General features: G+C 35.7%; 1 protein-coding gene across 2 annotated transcripts in view; it reads right to left on the bottom strand.

The window, feature by feature from the left end:
* The window catches only part of LOC115880805, a 409,568-nt gene that overhangs the window by 5,338 nt on the left and 383,046 nt on the right, over positions 1-21,184 (bottom strand). For both annotated transcript variants that reach the window (XM_030898097.1, XM_030898098.1), the window contains exons 5-7: positions 8,273-8,412; positions 4,163-8,212; positions 1,618-1,981 (exon numbers count right to left, since the gene is read on the bottom strand). In XM_030898097.1, coding sequence (XP_030753957.1) covers positions 1,618-1,981; positions 4,163-8,212; positions 8,273-8,412 — 4,554 coding nt within the window. The remainder of the gene's footprint in view (positions 1-1,617; positions 1,982-4,162; positions 8,213-8,272; positions 8,413-21,184) is intronic.

The following is a 21,184-nucleotide window of genomic DNA, read 5'->3' as shown; positions in this document are numbered from 1 at the left end:
GTAAGGGTACGTTTATGTTGGAGCTGCGATAAACGATAAAAGCAGTGAATTAGCGCTGCTCTTATCGTTGCTCAACTGCCAAGCGTGTCTCCGACGCGTTGCTCCAATATAAACACCTACATATAAATTAATATAATAATATTCTTTGCTTCGCTACTATCGCTGCTCTTATCGTTTATCGCCGCTCCAACATAAACGCACCCTAAGTAAACTGACGAGTAGCGACAGACTGGTTTTCAATTTTCTTTGCGGCTGCGCGAAATATGTAGTTTATCTGTCATATGAAGAAGCGAAGTTGCCACTGTTGCCATTTATCAAATATCTCTATATACTCTATTTCAAGTATGCCTCAGGCAACGAATCGTTTTTTTAAATTATTTATTAGCTGTAAGATATTTTATACATTCAAATTTAGAAATAAAGATTAAACAAAATAAAAAAATATGTATAAAACTTTATTCCACTTCAAATTATGAGCAGTGTATACCATGTTTATAGGACCACTTCATAAGTTGAGCAGTTAAATAGGTAGTCTATCTGTCAAACACGTCAAAAGAGAGAGAAAGAAAATTTGGTCCAACCACATCAAAAGAGCCGACGGTTTCTGTCGCTACTCGTCGATCCACTTACTCTGTACAGACTACGGAAATAAAGTGATCAAGGCAAACTATGTGCGGTAGGCATGGTTAAGCATGAGCGAGATGGAAATGAAATTGAATTAAGCAAGCATAGAAAAAACAAGCATACAATTTGTTTTTTGTTTAAATTGCCTGTTAGTACAGTCAATCTGGCATCAAAAAACGCTTTACTCCCATCAAATTACCACCGCTCTCATACTTTGCCAGTCGTAAGTAGTCCACTGGAAAGCTTAAAATCAAAAATTCGTATCCCCCCACCCCACCGTTTATGAGAAACTAAAAAAATTTAAAAATTTTCGATTCGATTTTCTGGCTGTAGGTCTTAGAGAAAATTTTATGGAACAAAAAACGAAGAAAATTAAATTCTCTACATTTCTTTAAGTAGCAAATCTCTAAAACCTACGGGGACAAAGTTAGAGGGCGCCAAAGTACTCAAACGCAGTTTGTTGCATTTTTCCGGGCGAAACAATTTTTTTACTGTCGCAAAGTTTTTAAAAGTAAAGAGCATAAAAAACCTATCAAATTGATGTGTATATGTATGTAGAATATTCATTGTTCTATAAAATTTTCTGTGGGACCTACGGTTCAACCGGAAAATTGAATCCATTTTTTTTTTGAGTTTCTCAAAAACGGTGGGGTGGGGGGATACGTATTTTCGAATTTAAGTTTTTCCAGTGGACCACTTACGACTTGCTAAGTATGAGAACGGGGGTAATTTGATGGGAGTTAAAGTGCCAGATTGACTGTACTATGTACCTTTATGAAACTCTCTTGAGATTGATCATTAAAATAGTTAGCAAAGAACCAACAGCAAAATCCGTTTCAGGGAATCTTTTATAAAATCGTTCAATATTAGTGTTTACATTAAATTCACATGAGATAAAGTATTTACATTTTGATCATGCTTATTTACAAGTTTTACACCACCGCAAGCTTTATTTGACCATATAAATTCATGCAATCAAATATACAAACGTACCGTTATCATCATCAAAATATGAGGCGTGTTGTGCTTCCAACACAATCATCATATCATTACTTTTCTTTTGATGAACTATTTTCTCGTAATGTTTGGAACTCATCACCTCTTGTTTTGACTTATGCTCCAGAAATTGCATCCCAGACACCACGTTCGACGATTCGGCATACTGAGATGTGTTTTGTTGTCGCTTGCTGTAATGCACGTGGCCACTTGCCATGTCCATGTACTCTTGTTTATGCGAGCTGTACTCATGTTTTACTGATCCACTAGACTGACTAACCCTTCTCCAATCTTGCTCAGGATTTGGCGTAATGCTTTCCATTAGGTCAGGTTCGCTGCTCGATATGCAGTGTACCATTGCCTAAAATAATTAAAATAACTTGAAAAATGAAAAAATTAAAATGTAAGAAACGTAATGGAAAAATTGTAATGGTAAAATTGTAACATATTTTAAATCCAGTGATCTCATAGAGAATATATGAAACTCAAAATATATAGGTATATGGACTGACCATAGTCCTAATTGTACGTTTTCAAAATCCTTGGTCAAAGCCCTTCAATATTCCAGATCAAAATATAATACTAACAAATGTATACAATATGGCAATATTGTAACTTTCAATGAAGCCATATTTTTATAATATCCGATAGTCAAGCTGCTTTAAAAGCATTCAAATTAGTGATGGGAAAAACCGATTAATTTCAATAATCGAGTACTCGAGTATCAAGCGATTGCAATAACCGAGTGATCACTCGAGCGAAATATCGCTCGTATTTAAATATACGGTTTTTTGTCCGTCGCATGTTGTAAGTACTCGTTAACGCCAAGCGCCAAGCAGTAAGTACTTTTTTATTTTTTCAGATAAAACAACGAGATTTGGTATGTCAGTATATGACATAAATTGGGATTGATTGACATATTCAATTGTTTTCGGTCACTTCCGGTTTCACCGGAAATGACTATAACTTTTGATTTTTAAATCGCACTCTCGGTATTTTTTTACTTTATTCAGCCACCCCCGTTCCATTTGAAAAAAATTGAGATATGATCAAAAATACGATTTGGGCATCTTTTAACCGGCCCGGGCAAGACACTAAAAACATTAGACGATCAAATCTATTTTTCCAAGGCTCCTTGATTAAAAATTAGTGTTTTTAACACAGTCATGGCACTCTAGATTGAAATTTAAAATACAATTTGTTTTTAAGCAAATATGTCAAAAGTTGATATATGATACGTCATTTTATTTAGAATGTCATTTTCTATCGAATAAAGTAAAAAAAATACCGAGGGTGCCATTTAAAAATCAAAAATTGTAGTCATTTCCAGTGAAACAGGAAGTGACAGAAAACAACTGAATACGTCAATCAATCCTAATTTATGTCATATACTAACATACCAAATATCATTCTTTCATCTAAAGAAATAAAAAGTAATAGGGGTGAGCCACTTTTGAGATGCACCCGGTATATACGGCGTCGTATAAATTTGCTACCTGCAATGAATGTAGAAAATTCTAATTCAATAACCGAGTACTCTTCAATAATCGAGTACTCGAGCGAATTTTCGCTCGAGTTATCCCATCACTAATTCAAATCGCGTGCCTATGGGAGTTAACATAATAGAGAAAATCGCTAAAGCAACTGGCCAGGCAGAATGACGTGACTATGATTTAGGTACCAGGCTAGGACTATGATTAGAACCAGATAACTTGTTGAGATAGTAACTTACAAATGGACTGATTATATTTTAAATAAATCGCAATTAAAAAAAATTGTGTGTGCACTATGTGCGCATATTTGAAGTGAAACTTCTTAGTAACAGCTAATAAATTAAAGGATTTGAAGGATATATATTTTTTATGAATGATTTTTATAAACTTCAAAAAAATTAGAATTAATATAAAACCGTATACTACTTGTGTGGTCTGTTTTTGTTTAAATGTTTTGTTCATTATTCATGTTGGAAATTAATTTTTAAATTAATGTTAATCGTTGGGCAACCAGTAAACTCATAGAATATGTATTTCTTTTGCATAATCACAATTGTCACTCTAAATTTTACATAAACAGAAAATTTCATTTCAAAAATATCAATGTAAACAACAGATAAAAGTCAGAGAAATCGTAGAAGTTAGAGAAGTAGAGAAAAATCAGAGAAGTAGTCAGAGAAAAATTCTCCAGACCAATGACAAGCCAAAGATTATAAAACTAAGCCCTTTAAACTCGCTAAAAAATATATAACGCTATATAACTCGCAAAAAGATAAGAAGCTTTCAATTGAAACAGAAATGTGAAATGTCCCAAGACTGATTACAAGCTCTCTGACTAAGCATTATTCTCTTAGATATTAAATAAAGACCTAAGTGGAAACGAGGGGTGTTGTTGCTGAACAATCTATACACCAGAGACATTCAGAAACTATCTTAACAAATTGAAGTGAAGTGTGAGAAGCAATTAAACCTAAACGATTTAGTTTTACATCTACATCGACGATTTAGTTGTAAATAACAATTTAACGTAAATAATGAATTTAACTTACCATCGCACCAGATCCTTGAACATTCAAATCGTTGCAAGAAGATGAATAATTCGAGGGAGCTGGAGATAATCCATCGTCAGTACTTCCGCTATGGGTAGTTGTGTCGGCCGTTGGAGGACTCTGGCCACCCGAGGCCACCGGACTCAACGTGGTCGTGTCGGGCGGACTTCCGGCACACAGAGTTGAAGTTTGGCAAAAAGTATTTGTCGTCACCGCTGGTGTGTTCTGATTTGCAGCAGTTTGCGTGGATACCGACTGTCTATAATTTATATCTTGTGGACTAGCCCTTTGTTGTTGCACCATCACCGCTTGTAACGGCTTATCGTTTGAACTAATTATAAAGTTTTGATGATCCATATTCAACGACGTCGATCTAGCGACATTCTGATGTCCTTGGGAATTGTTATGCTGAAAATTCTGAAGCTGCTGATTATTTGCAACCATGGTAGTTTGTTGTTGAACTATTGTTGTGTTTTGCTGTACGAAAGTAGTGTTTTGATTGGACGAAGAAGCTGCGATGTTTGTTGCCTGTGGTGTGCAAGGTACCATTAAAGTTTGTCCCATTTGTCCATTCATATGTATAAATTCCTGTTGGCCAGACTGAATTTGATTATTTGATCTTATTTGCTGTGGAGATGTGCTAAACGTAACTTGTTGAGATGGACTAACGCTGGCAACAAGAGGACTTAATTGACCACTAAACTGAGCCCCATTTACTACAAACTGGCTACCATTTGGAGATAAGAACTGTGCCCCTGGACTATGTTGTTGTTGAATGATTTTTCCTTGTGACGTAGGAGCTCTAATGACCATTCCTGCTGGACCCGCAGCAAGAATACTCTGGCCGCTATTAAACACGCTACTATTCTGAATAGGTGTCAAAACATTCTGGCCATTTACATTCTGAATTTGCAATTGCATGCCAAGATTAGACGTGTCTTGTAATATCGTAGCAGTACCATCTGCGTTCATTACCATACTACTGCCAATATTAGGAACAATAAATTGCTGTATAGCTGGGAAATTTTGAACTACTCCAGTTGCTCCGTTGATTAAATTAACAGGTTGCAATAAATTGATTTGCTGGGTAGGTTGAGAATTTGTTATAATTTGTTGGGGACCTATATTAGCGTTTGCAACAGCTTGTCCATTCATAACAATTTGAGGAGGACCTCCTGTTTTGTTCGGCACTATTGTAAGAGCTTGCATAACAGGGGTCGTTGTTAGACCTTGAGGACTATGTGTCATTTGAATTTGTTGAGGGAATCCTTGTTGCGACATTACAACGCCTGAATTTTGTTGCGCTGCGATGTGTAACATGCCAGCAACCGTTTGAGATGACATTTTTCGCTTTTTCCCTTTCTTCTTAGTTTCTGGAGACAGTAATGCTGGCGCTCTACGATGATCGTTATTATCAAGCTGTATTTGTTGTTGTATAACGTTTCCGGTAACAATTTGAGGTATTTGTACATTCTGGCCAACAGTCATGCCATCCATAGTCATGGTAACGCCAGGTTGAATGACAAACGGTGTCGAAAGAGCATTAACTAAAACTGTTTGCTGGCCCAATACTTGTTGTGCCACTGCAGGAATTACTTGAGTTACAGAAGCTGTCACATTTGTTATCATCGGAGATACTGATATTGGAGGCATGGGACTTTGATTATTGACTACTTTAGGAGGAGGCGGTGCCATAACATTTGATGGACCATTGCCAGCACTAGCCATGATTAATTGACCATTAGAAGATACCAAAATGTGTCCTGGCGGCAATCCAGTAGGCGAATGCTTAATAATTTGCGGAGAAACTTGTGGACTGGCTTGTGATATTGAAACTGTAACATTTTGTTGGTGGGAGTGTGGGACTTGAATGCTGCTTACAACACTTTGAACCATTTCCAAAGGAGACTTAGATACGCTGATACTAGAAGGTTGAGACTGAAAAGTAAATGATGGATTAGACGTTGGTGTATTAGATCCTGAGCTGTTTGAAGGGCTGTTAATTGAAACAGTTGCAGTGTTCGTTCGACCCGCAAGAACGGATGTTATAGTGTTACATCCGCTGGTTCGTCCACTGGCCATTGTCGTAACAACGTTAGATACATAACACCTTTCCGACATCTTCTGTACACTAGAATTTGAATGACTATAACTGGACCCGCCTTGCTCATGTTTGCTTTGATTAGGTTGACTACAGTTAGGATTACTGTACTGATTGTTTTGATCGGATTTCACCATCTGATGCTGAAGTTGCTGTATATAATTTTCTCTAGACTGCGATACGATTTCTACGACTGGGCCATGAGGAGATTGTACACTAACGTTGAAATTGATATTTGAATTTTGAGAAAATTCCATACTTCTATACGGTGGCGTACCTTGACTGTGTGGTGTATTTGGAGTTGGTGGATCAGAGCTATTACCATCTAATGGTGAAACATTACTGGTACTTACAGTGCCGCCTTGTATCGGACGTGTATCTGGTGAAGACTGATTGCTATGTTTTTCTAAATAAACCGAGGAAGTGACGGGGTCATCAGAAGTAGTACAAGAATTAGGAGTACTCGGTTCACTATCTGACCTGCTGCGACTTTTACTCTTTTGATTATGGCTATATGTGTTGGTATCACTTACGCATCCCTGGCAAGGCTGGGTGTATTGTGTAGGTTGATCATGGACTAAACTGCTATCTGCTATATTCTGATGCTGTATTTGAACTTGACTGATTTGATTATTTTGCTGCTGAACTGTAGTACTATGTTTGTGTTTTGTTACATTAACACTTTGATTTCCTCTTGACATTTGCGGAGACTTTATTCCCGCCATATTAATATTACTAGGTAAAGGCACCTCATTTGCTAAAGAGTTTGATATGGCAATAACATTTTGTTGGACACCTTGTACCGGTGTGTTGGGACTATTGCATACATAGCCTGAGTTAATGGCACCTGTTTGCCTGTTTATTGTATTATTTAATAAAGCTGTTTGCTGGGCTAAATATCCACTAGGGTCTTCGATAAATGACGGGCTGGATAAAGTTTGATTATGCTGCTGAAGTTGATTTATTATTATCGGTCTGTTATTATCACTGGGAATTTGTCTAACGTCAATATTGGGACAATGATTTGGGTTACTATTGACTTGACAGTTTTCTATCATATGATACTGCCTGTTCTTAACCCCCTTGTTTAGTTTCGCCTTCTTCCTTCTCATCTCTTCGTGCCAAACGGTATTAGGAGCATGTTGATGTAAAGGCGGAACTCTCTCATATACGTTAGGATTTTGACTGTTTTGAAGATTCTGTGGTGGCAGAGGCATCTGGTTCATTTGCTGATGATTCATATTCTGTTGCATTTTACTATGCCATTGTAATTTTTGTTGTTGTTGAATTTGTTGTTGCTGAATCTGAAGAGAAGCATTAGCAATCATCTGATTTTGATTCAATCCCTGTGGTCTTGGCGTATTGATGACCTGTCCAAAATGTCTAGACTTAATAGGATCGCCTTGATATGGACTTTGAGGGTTGTTGTATATGTGGTGTTGAGATAGTCTTTGAGGGAAATCAACAGGTTTCATTTGTTGATTGATATTACACGACACCATCTGCATATTAGGTCGTCCAGGTCCACTGTGTTCGGTCGGTTGGGCATTAACAAAGAACCTTCCTTGAGGTTGTTGCTGGTGCGATGTATGTAAAATATTTTGCCCGTGCATCGGTTGATTCGGCCCCTGCTGAAGCATACCGTTAGGACCATGCTGGATCTGTTGAACGTTAATAACTTCTCCATTAGGCCCAATAATTTGATGAGAATGTAAAGGCATATTAGGTCCGTTGTTATAAGGAATTGGTTGATTGGCCTGCATTTGCTGACCGGGCATATTATTAGAGACATTCGGTTGTGGAGCGATCATCGCATTTTCGCTTAACACCATCGAAGTATTTCCCATAATTCTGCCACCAAACTGATTTTGACATCGGATTATCTGATTATGCTGGTTGTCCACGAAACCTTGCAATCGTCCGGATACTTCGGGATTCGGAGGCCAAACCTGAAAAACATAATAAACAATATTTCAATTGTTAATATAACATTTTTTCAATATTCTAACCTGCTGAGAATGCGAGACATCTTTAACGAATCCTTGTTCGTTAAACAAAACTTTTTCTCTTTGTGAGTAGATTTCTGGAACTGGTACTCCACCTGAATATGGCACGCCAACTTTTCGCTTTTTGTGCTTCACCGTGAAATCTGTAACAAGATATTTAATTAATATTTTTATTCTAACTATACCTAAAGTTCTATATAAATAAGTAACTTTTGATAGAAGTACCACCAGTTTGTATAGAGTCCGAATCATCACACACCAAATGACAGATAATTATTAGTACATTTTTTTCCAGACTAAACTGTTTCTAAATAAACAATCCACAATATGTTATCAGCGTATTGAAAAAATATATACAGGGCGAGTCTTAAATAATATAATATTTTCAGGGGTGGTATATTTCGACCCCAGGAACATGTCTATAGTAATCGCATAACAATTTCCGATACACGTGATGAACGTTGAGTGACAAGCAATGGCGACAGCGCTGCCAGATTGTGATGGATTTATGATTTATGTGCTTGTGTTTGTTATCCTCGTTGCATGAGAACGTTTTTTAGGTGACTTTAATGGCTCATTACTTTTAACAACTTGTGAAACTGCACTCACAGTAGAAATATTTAAATTTAAGGCAGCAGCTACTCGCTGCAAATTGAAATAAGTAGAAATAACTTTGATAGTAGTATAATGTGCTTACCAATCAAACTTACTTCTCTGACTGCAGTCAAGGGTAATACAGGACATTTATTGTCACGTTCTCAAAGTAATTTATCAGGGAAGTTACGAGCTCTTTACTTCGATTGTTTAAATACTCCGGCATATTTTCAACACATAATTTCAGGAAATACAAAAACTCGAAAAATTAGTTCTTGAAAGAACTGTTTGTGCAACAAGTACAATTTTTATAACAAGGCTATGCAAATCAACAACACCATATTATAAAAAATAATTACTGATATTATAATGATTGCCAAATAATAAACGACAACGAATCTCTCAAATACGCAACAAAAAAAATAGTAAAAACAAAAAATCTCACAAATCAGTAAAACTGACACACTTTTTTAACACTCCAGATTCAGGTGTCGCTAAACAGGTTAGCATCACAAGAGGAAAAATACTAAAAACTTTTTCTACCACACACTTTTGAAAAAAGTAAAAAAAACTGTTTAGGTGAACTGAATGTGTCTAAATTTTTGTATATCAGAGGTTGAAAAATGTCCAATCTATAGTTCGAACTTTTAGAATATGTAACTTCATTTTTCATTTTTATTTTATATTTTTGAGTTGCATTTTGAATACCTACATTCTTTAATAGAAATCTCCACTAACTTAATTAAATATATATATTTCTCAAAATAATAGAAATTAATTTTCAGTATGGATATTAACGTTTTTTTTTTGAATATGAAAAAATGACTTTATCAGAATTATTTAACTTTCTTATTGAACAACAAGTAATCAATAAAATGAGGTATACAGATGCACACAATCCATAAAATACCTCTGTAGAAAGTTAATATACACTTTAGTTAATTAATGTTTACCACAAACTTTCTTTAGGATACTTTTTACCTAAATAAACAAGACTTATAAAACGTCATGCAATTTCTTAAAGAACTGCTGCAGTGTTTGCCCCATTTAAAAATTAAAATTTAAATAGATTCAATTAATTCCGAGTGGAAGTTTTCGTTATTTGGACAAGCTGGAAAGAACATTTTCCGTAAATGGTGAGCTAGATAAGCATTAGGGTGACATGCGAAAAGATTACTATTCTTTCTGAAATATTTTTCTTAATATGTGTTTTTACGAGTACATTAATTTACATAATCTGGTCTTTCATATTTACTTTCACTTTTTTTAACGGAGCGACAAAAACTTCACAAATGCATAAAGGCAGACTCTGACGACTCGTGTACTTGGGAAATAATTCTATAACAAATACCTAACTTCTAAAAAAAATTGTATAGATGTCCGACGCACTAGTGCCGGACCCTGTATGCAAAACACAATTTTTTGCCAAGTACACGAGTACAAACAATTGTGTTTGGCATACACTCGCCAAAATTGTGTTTGGCATACTGACGGCGCGCTCAGACACGTCTGAGTCGTCTGAGCGCGCCATAAGGAAGAATATTGAATCTGCTCACTAGCATAAACAGGCGTCGTACCATTGTGTATTATACCGAGTGTTTTTCAAAAGTGACTCAACCCTATAACTTCATATCCAGGCAAAAAATCAGATCGGTACATATGTTTTTACTTTATTTGATAGGAAATGAAATTCTGAATAGAAGAAGAAATTTAGCTTTCAAGCCGCATCAGCATCAACGGCTATTTACCGGCGTATCACCTGCTATTTTAATACGGTTCAAATATTTGACATTTTATGAAACAACACATTTATAGACAGATGCTAACAGTACATAGGGCCCGAATTCTGGGCACTGTCAAGTCAGGTAATGTGCTGAGCAACAGTAAACATTGGAAATCTAAATTACGTGTATTTGTTAAAGCATATGTTACTGCCTTGCAGAGCACAATTGCTCTGAATAGTAGTAAACAATGTTAATACGTATCCGGGGACATACTGCGTGTAGAGTGTCTGATTTGTGAAATTTACAACAAAAACTATATACAGGGTGGGCCAATGGAAACTTTCCACCCCAATTTTTCTTGTTTAAAATTAAAATTTGGACACGTCGATTTAGTTTTCGAGGGGGAAAAGAAAATATCATAAAATCACTTTCACACCTATAAACCCCAAGGCGGGGGAGGCGCCACCCCTAAATTCTTAAATGGAAAGGAGGGCCGAGTGATACATCATGTGAAAGGTCTTTCAATTCTCTTTTTTATGATATAAGATATCATGTACTTTCGTTCAGTAGCTTTAGAGATTTATTGATTTAAAGTAGATTTTAATTTATCAGCTAAGTGGTGAAAAAATCGGTTTTTATTTTTTTCTCTCTCTGTATGTATTTTTTTGGTAAACTATGTATACTAAAAATTAAGCTTTTAAATAAAAAAGCTTAAATTTTTTTTTATTTTTTAAAGTTTCTAAAAATTTTCCCGGTCAAAATTGAGCATTTTTCACTTATTCCGAATTGAAAGATTTTTGGGCGTGGATCAATGCAGATTGATTACCTAGTTAAAATTTTTAGTATACTTAGTTTGCCAAAAAAATACATACAGACATACAGTGGTGAATGTCATTGATTGTCAATTTTATTTTGCTCACAATGTATACTCAATGTAGATATTTATATTCACCAACTTCATGTTTATATTTTGTTTTAGGAAGTGAAGATATTCATGGTGTGGAAGTCGTTACTTTAATTACATAGTGCATATGAAATTGGTCCTTTACATCATGTTTAAAATTGACGTAATGCTACTATGCAAAATAGTGAGAGATGTGAACCCTAGGCAGAGCTACAGAATTACTTTTGTTGAGAGACAAATTATGATAGTGATTAGAATCGCATATTCTAGACTTTTACTTAAAAAATTATTTGTTCGGAATGAACTTTTATAGTGTGGAGGAATACCTGCAAATTATAATATGAGGCCTACGTATATGATAATTTTATTATGATCTGTTGTGTTTGTTTTTTTATATTTTGTATTATATATTTGTGTCAGCATTAAGAATTTATTGACTATTCCTATACAATTGTACATTGTTTTATGGAAATAAATAAATGATTGATTGATTGAATAAGTTAGGAAACCATACGATCGAAAAAAAAACGGCTTCAAAGGCGACTGGGGAATGAAAAAAAATCTACTTAAATCAATAAATCTCTAAAACTACTGAACGAAAGTATATGATATTTTATATCATTAAAAAGGGAATTGAAAGACCTTTCACATGAGGTATCACTCGGCCCCCCTTTCCATTTAAGAATTTAGGGGTGGCGCCTCCCCCGCCTTGGGGGTTATAGGTGTGAAAGTGATTTTATGATATTTTATTTTCCCCCTCCAAAACTAAATCGACGTGTCCGAGCGTTTTACCAAATTTTAATTTTAAACGAGAAAAATTGGCGTGGAAAGTGTCCATTGGCCTACCCTGTATATTTATTAACCAGTTAACATTTTGGATAGTAACGTGCAGTAGCGCCGGTTGTGTATATTGTTTGTGGATTTTGGAGAGTAGAGATAAGAAAAATCATCTCATATATGGATCTAAAAGCGGACGATAAAGGTTCAAAAATGGCTAAGGTAGCTCTAATAAGACTAGTTCGCATAAGAGTTTGAACTGAACTTAGCGGTTATAACCAAAGTGAAGCTAGTCAAAAGAGAGTAACATCACTCGCCATCACAAATTCCACATTTATATATCTCTTTTTAATTATCTCTTGCTTTAACATAACTTAACGTTTTTTTCTCAAATGTAGAACTTGTGCTACAGCAGCCCCATCTTAATGTACCCTCTGTGATGGACACTTTGTTTTATACACGAAGATAATTCTCGATAGTCAGGGTCAATGTTTAAAAATAATAGTTAACTGATGGCACCCAAACTAACAACTAATACATATTTACCCGAAAATATTAATAAAGCAAAAGTATCAGAAGATCTAAAAGAAAAGTCAGTAAAAACAATATATTGGTACCTATTGCGAGGCAGCAAATTAAAATGAAATAAACCCACCGTTGCATGGCTCGTAAAAGGATCAATGTGCACGATCATATATCTATGATCGCACCCGTTCGGTTGTTGTCGGTCGAGTTGCTCCATTCTGAGGAGGGTTCGTCGACCTCCTCCGCCGCGAGATACCGATGCATTCACAATGCGTTTTCTTCTTTTAGGCCAGATGGCCCTTCTTCCGAAGACGCTGGCCCCGGGGGCCCCGAGTGACCGGCCGGCCTTACGTAACCGATTTAAATTGGTTTTGGATCTCGCGTCTCGTTTTAAAGTCATCGGAAACGAAATTTCAATTTAGGAGTACTATTTAGCATCTGTGGATTGTTATTAATAACTGATTATACCGGTCCAAAAAAGACATATTAAAATATTCATGTATTTTAAAGTTCAATACAGGGTGGGCCACTGAAAACTTACAATGGCTATAATTTCTAAACCAAAAAAGATACCAAAAAAAATAAAAAATACCGTTTCTATAATATCGAGGGGGAATACATATGACGTATTTTTTGAACCACCCCGACCTACCCCTAAGGCGGCACCACTACTCACTTGAAAATCTTAAATCGCAACACCCCACTTTTGGCGCCTTTTTGGAAAGCCCATGAAAAATGCTAAACGATGATCATAAAGTTTTAGGGGGAAATTGAAAAACTACCCCTTACACGAGAAATTAGATGGACATTAATGAGAAAAGTGATTTTTTCAGCATAAGTTACAAATTGGGACCCAGCTAAATGAGGTTTTTTTCAAACTACCCCGACCCACCCCTAGGTGCCACCCCCTCACTTCTAACCTCAAGATAGCGATACCCCACCTGTGACACCTCTTTGGAAAGCGTATAAAAAATGCTGAACGACTGTCATAAAAATGAACGAAAAAAATAGAGCCTAAAAATAAAACAAAAATGTCAAAACGTGTCAAAATCAATAGAATGAATTATTTTTGTATCCATGAACCAAAAAAAAAGCTGGTACAAAGAAATTTATTATAACTCTTAATGAAGACCTCATACACTTTCAGCAAGATGGAACCCCTTCGCATTATTCATTGTCACAAGGCGGTGGTTGGATAAATATTATTCAAGGCAATGGATTAGCAGAAGAGGTCTAATCGAGTGGCCGCCAAGGTCACCTGATCTCACTCCTTTAGACTTTTCCTTGTGTGGTTACACTAAATCCATAGTCTACAAAACAAAACCAGGTTCGTTGCAAGAATTGCGGCAGAGGAGAACTGAAGCATGTCGAAATATTCCGAGAGAGACTTTCCAAAAAGTGAGAGAAGAATTTGAAAATCGTTTGTATTTTTGTATGGAACAAAACGGCTGTCATTTTGAGCAATTATTAAAATAAATTATCATTTTAAATTTCTTTCAAATTGTCACACCTACATTTCTTGTCACTAACCAGTAATTAAGTTGAAGTCTGTATGACTATCGTTTAGCAATTTCAATTAGCTTTCCAAAGAAGTGTCACAAGTGGGGTATCGCTATCTTGAGATTAGAAGTGAGGGGGTGCCACCTAGGGATGGGTTGAAGTGGTTTGAAAAATACTTCATTTGCGTCATTTAGCTGGGTCCCAATTTGTAACTTATGCTGAAAAAATCACCTTTTTCATTAATGTCCACCTAATTGTTCGTGTGTGGGTAAGGGTAGTTTTTCAATTTCATCCTAAAAACTTTATGATCATCATTTAGCATTTTTCATGAGTTTTCCAAAAAGACGCCACAAGTGGGGTATTGCCATTTAAGATTTTCAAGTGAGTAAGGGTGCCTCCTAAGGGGTAGGTCGGGGTGGTTCAAAAAATACGTCATATGTATTCTCCCTCGATATTATAGAAACGGTATTTTTTATTTTTTTGATATCTTTTTTGGTTTAAAAATTATAGCCATTGAAAGTTTTCAGCGGCCCACCCTGTATATTTTGTTACTTATAGTAGGCTGATTTTCATGCTTTTCAAGCAATTTGTAACCAAATTACTTGACTTCTTATCCTCTTTTTAATAAAAAATAATCCCCATCTGTCTATTATACCAGTAAAACAAAATATTGTTATTTTAGCGAGATTTAAAACACCCTGTGAAATGGTTTAACAAACTATTATCAATCGCAGTGGCAATTTTGCTCATCTCTACTGCTAATATAAACTAGGTGGATATTAGATATTGGAAAAAGATCCATTTTCGGTCTTCAATTTTTAAAGTCAATAAATAAATTCATATTTCCATAAATTTACTACCTAGAATAGTAGAGATCAAAAGAGCATTAAATTCTCACAGTCAGCGTAAAAATTTCTTTATTTAAAAAGGACAAAATGTGCGTGTTTCATAACTTCCAGTTTCGAGGAATAAATTCCTCATCTTCAGCTATAAAGTTTACATCCAAAAAAGAGCAATATGCCTGCTACAGGTAGCTAATCAATTTAACAAAACATAGTAGAAGAGCCGTTACGTTACAAGCCTTATGTTTCATTATATTATTCAAATTTTAATTTAATGGAACATGAAGGCTTTCATATTAAAAAACATATAAACTTGAATTAATGGCTCTTCTGGCGAACATATTTTAATTTTTTGGATGTAAATTTTATACCTATAGATGAGGAGTTTATGTCTCCAAACTAGTAGTTGTAAAATTAACACGTTTTACCCTGTCTGAAATAAAGGACTTTTTACACGGATTGCCTAAATTTAACGATTTTTAATTTTTCTGTCTTTGTTTATCAGGTCTGCTGTAAATTTTAGCGAATATTCTACTATGAAATTTTCGCCTGTCTATGCTATGGTGAGATTCTCTACCATTCTAGAGATTTGTCGGTCACCCATCATTCCGTGGCCATTCTCGTGACTGCTTTTGCAATGCCACAGAAGGGGTCTGGGCCTATAAATAGCATTGATGAGCCTTGCTTGGCCATTTCATCTGCCCTTTTAGCCTTGTGACCCTCGTGCCTGGTATCTAGGCTAATGTAACAATGCAAAGCTCACCTAAAGTATCTAGAACATGCACACAATCCCACACTAGTCTAGAATTGATATCCGTGAAACCGCGAACATTGAGCGTTGCTTGGCTGTGTGTGAAGATGGCCATCGAAGGATGTATTCTTTGCTGCCTTATTATTTAGTCTACACAATAGCGGATTGAACCGTCTGTACACCAGGTTGCCTCAGTTTCAATATACTGAAAAAAATACTACATAACAAAATGGAATCCAGTAAAAATACCTACAAAATGATGTATATAAGTACATATTTAAGTTAACACAGTCGCGTACACTAAAGGTCTTTCTGTTGGTGTTAATATTTTCCATCGTGTAGCGTAAAATTAATAGGTACCTTATTTAAACCAAGTCTTCTTCCTGGTCATCCTCGTTTTCATCAGTCTGCTTAGGGACGAGAACATTGCCACAGGACTGTCCTTGGCATTGCCAACAGATACAGCAATCTAATCCAGCTTTTCTACAACTGCGCACACTTTTCCACAATCTGTCCTACAGTTGTAGAACACCAATTTTAAAATAAAATCTGGGGCAATGGGCTTATTAACAGTTGTTAGCACCAAAAGCCCTGTTTTTTCCATCCCCAAGAGGTAGCATCCAATTCAATCCCCAACCATGCCTGAATTTGGTAATACACCTTCAAACTGTGGTTGGATGCAGTGTCGAATGTTGGCGGCAGAGATGCCAAGAAGAAGTCCGAGTTGAGGCTTTGTCGTTCAGTATTATTGAATTTTACGAACCGGAGTTGATCTAATGTTTTTATTGATTTACCGGCTCCATATAAAATTAAAAGAAATTCTTCTCCTACAGAAATTAATTCACTTTTGTTGACATTTAGCGTTAAAAAAACTGCTACTTTCATTTTTAATTCCAGATATTTTTCTAAAAGCTTATAGGTTGACAACTTTCCCTTTTTATGATCGGTATGAAAAAAATACTTGTGCTGACATCCAATTTTCGGAAGACACTATGGCAACCATCAACCAATCACAATTTTTTTCAAATAAGAACAATAAGTCATTATTTATTAAACAACTGAGTCAAAACTTAAAGAAGCTGGTGTTCAAGTATTTCAGGCAGACGGTGATGCAGATATACTTATAGTGGGCAAAGTTAGTAGTAGAATTAGGAAAATCAGAAACTCGAGTAACATTGGTTGGAGAAGACACTGACTTAATGGTTTTACTACTATTTAAAACAAAATCCGACAACATCTTTCTGTTAAAACCTGGCCAAGCTACAAAACTTAATAAAAATACGCACATAGGTTTCCTGCAGAACCAGATAGGTATCCTTACTTCTGGATGTGACACAACTTTGGCAATTTATAAAAAGGGAAAGTTGTGAACCTATAAGCTTTTAGAAAAAAATCCGGAATTACAAAGGAAAGTAGCAGTTTTTTTAACGCCAAATTCCAACAAAAGTGATTTAATTTCTGTAGGAAAAGAATTTCTTTTAATTTTATATGGAGCCCGTAAATCAATAACGGTTAATTAGATCAACTACAGTTCGTAAAATTCAACAACAATAGGTACTGCGCGACAAAGCCTCAACTCGACCTTCTTCTTGACATCTCTGCCGCCAACATCCGACGCTGCATCCAACCACAGTTTGCGGGTGTATCACCAAATTCAGGCATGGTTGGGGATTAAATTGGATGCTACATCTTGGGGATGAAAAAAACAGGGGGAGCTTTTGGTGCCAACAACTGTTAATAAGCCCATTGTTCCAGATTTTATTTTAAAATTGGTGTTCTACAACTGTAGGACAGATTGTGGAAAACTGCGCAGTTGCAGAAAAGCTGGATTAGATTGCTCCAATCTCTGTTGGCAATGCCAAGGACAGTCCTGTAGCAATGTTCTCGTCCCTAAGCAGACTGATGAAAACGAGGATGACCACGAAGAAAACTTTGTTTAAATAAGGTACCTGTTAATTTAACGCTACACGATGGAAAATATTAACACCAACATAAAGACCTTTACTGTGCAAATTGACTGTACAGATACAGATAGATCGCTACGATAAATCGTTGACGTCTGTAGCGGCCATAAGATTGCTCCAATCTCTGTTGGCAATGCCAAGGACAGTCCTGTAGCAATGTTCTCGTCCCTAAGCAGACTGATAAAAACGAGGATGACCACGAAGAAAACTTTGTTTAAATAAGGTACCTGTTAATTTTACGCTACACGATGGAAAATATTAACACCAACATAAAGACCTTTAGTGTACGCCACTGTGTTAACTTAAATATGTACTTAAATACATCATTTTGTAGGTATTTTTACTTGATTCCATTTTGTTATGTAGTATTTTTTTGTTAAATCAACCATTTTTAATAACGACAACTTTAAAAAATGTACAAAAAAAAGTGTCTTTGTCGACTTTAAACGTTTGCTCCACGCCACTGTGTAAATTAAAATATAGACTTATACACATCAATTTGTAGATAATATTATTGGCTTTAATTTTAATATCTAGTCTTTTTTTTTAAAAATCAACCATATTCGAGATAATGGGCGAAAACTAAAAAAATGTACCTTTGGGGGTGGTTTTGGGGTGGTTTGCACCCTCGCAGGGGTGGGGACTTTTTGTCTGTTAATCGGGGGGACCAAAGCTAGATATTAACCAAAAATCAGCATCATGTGATTTTGTTCCACGAGCAACCTTAAATGCATTGCGGTATACCTAAAGAAATCGCAGCCTTCTGTGTTGCCTTCGCTATACGAATATTCCATGTAAGCCTTTGATCAAAGAATACCCAAAGATACTTCGTTTCTTTGGCAAATGAAATATCTGTTTCTTCTATACATTGGATAGATATAAAGTTATAAGCCAGTGACATGCAGCTTGTCTCTAAAACCCAAAGTCGTCATTCAACTCTGTCACTTATGCCACCGTTAACTTTAGTAACTACACAGATAAATTAGATCTGTGGAGGCGTCATATTCCAAAACAGTATATATAAATTATACACCTCTGAAATTAAATTGCTATTTTTACAGCTGGATGGTCGCGAGTGCGTGTATACCGTTTCTAAATTGCCTATGCCTTAAATAGTTTTATCAAGACATCGACGGCGAATTTAAGACTCGAGATGTAGATAAAAGGAAATAAGGAATTTCTCGACCGGTCTCGGTTTGTCGCGTCGGGCATGATTTTAACGACCCCGGCTCTTTCTTTTTGTTTTACGTTAAATTGGTTTATGTGGATGTTTATGTTAAGGTGGTTTCCAATAGAAACGTCGTTTGAAAATAATTTCGTGGGTTCGAAGCTAAATTCCAATTACTGGGTCGATATACGTCTGTTTATTTACTTATCCAGAATAAAAACTTAGAGAAGTTGTATTTGAATCAAAGTGGAAGAGTATTGAGACGCGCTACTGTGGCCTTTGGGGCCTATTATTATATTCAAGAATGTAATTTCTCTAAATAGAGGTCTAAAATACGCTATACAGAGAATGCACGCGACATCTTCCGTCTCATACTTTGGATAACCTCAACCTGCAGTGGTTCGTGTATAGTGTAGTCAACGCCACACAGTGGGGTATTTGACACAGATAGTTGATCGAAATTTTTTTTATGTAGACCTTATATAAATTATTGCTATTTTCAATTAAAGAGGAAATAATATGAACAAAATAAAGGATAATTCGTCGATTCTAAAAAAAAAGAAAGAAAAATCACTGTTCCAGTGTTTCCACGGTCAATGCCACTAATGCTAGTAGTAATATCGCAAGTAATACTACTAATGCTACGACTGATCCGCGAGCAATGCCCATACCACTACAGTCGCTACTAATGCCAAATTGTGCTATACTGCTAATGGCACTAATGCGATCGCTTTGTACACAACAATGCCATCGCGGTTTACACCTCGCATTAGTATATCACTGATTGGCAAATTAGAGGAAACCAAAAATGTTTTTCTCATTTTATCAGCAAAGTCGCAAAAAGTCGCAGTATTTTATTTTACTGTATGAAAGCCCAATGTTTACTAAGTAAAACGTATATAGACAATATGCTGAATTCTTCGAAATGCGCAACTAAATCTGTAAGTATAATATAAAATGTCACAAATTTAATCAAATTTTCTGAACGCCTAACTTTTAGTTGCAAAAAAATCGTTGGTATAGAGAATATCAAAATAAATAATACGTTTTTGTAGAATACATACCTGCAGCTTTCTGAGCCATTGTCAATCAAAACAATAATATAAACGTAAAAAGAGCACAAGAACAACAACAATTTATAATTTTAAACATAAAATTTAGCCATTTTCCTCTTATCTGTGAGAAGTAACAACTTTGACGTTTCGTTGAAACGAATGAATGCAACTAAACACACCCATAGCAACGTCATTCATGGGAGACGTGATTTAACTTATCATTTATCTTTTTTTGGGAAATCTTAAACACATTTGCTTTTTCGAATTTCGATCACCTTTTTCATGCTAATACCCCACCGTGCGCCAGTGCACTATTCTTTTAAGAGATGTTTGGTTCTGAGTTTAAAATGTTTTTACTAGGATGTTCTTCAGGAATGGAACGACAATCTGGAATGGAATATGCCAAGAGAATCTTGGCAGGGCCATCCACACGCGGAACCGGAGAACTCTTAAAGATCGACAGAAATAGCGCGCATATGATCACTACATTGCATGCAAACCAAACCAAACCACTGTAATTTGAGATCATATCCGCAGAGAATGATATTGGTGGGAGACGCCGAATGCTGACTACGTGAAGAGTGACGAAACTATGAAGCACGCTATATGTACCTGCCCCGCTCGGAGCAGTATCAGCTATCAGTTTTTAGCAAAACTATGCTAGACTTATCAAACCTTGGGACATATCACCCTCGGATATAACCACCTATACTAAAAGGTTGGGTTTTGAGGATGGAAATTCTAAATTATTAAAGAAAATGCAGGGTTTCAGAGAAAATATGGATATTTATCTTTACTTACATTATTAGAGTTGGGGGTTTGGAACCTTTGGTGTTACAACAGCAAAATAAAACAGTAATTCACGACAATATACCAAAACACATTACTGAATCATTAGTAGATGATTAAGTTAATTAATTAATAATTTTAATTTAAAGCGTTTTGGTGTATTGAGGTGAATTAGGGTTTTGTTTTGCTAAATGTGTGTTTTCCACGTGCTTTTATGACAGTTAGTTATCTAGATTCTCAAAATCTCAAATAAAGAATTTGCCGCTTCATCAATAAGATTCAATAAGATCCGAATCTTAAAAAAAGAAAATGTTCAAAAAAA

Source organism: Sitophilus oryzae, unplaced genomic scaffold (genome assembly GCF_002938485.1).
Source record: "Sitophilus oryzae breed Bouriz unplaced genomic scaffold, Soryzae_2.0 scaffold_165_pilon_pilon, whole genome shotgun sequence".
NCBI classification, from domain to species: Eukaryota; Metazoa; Arthropoda; class Insecta; order Coleoptera; family Curculionidae; genus Sitophilus; species Sitophilus oryzae.
This window is presented reverse-complemented; position numbering and strand designations above follow the sequence as displayed.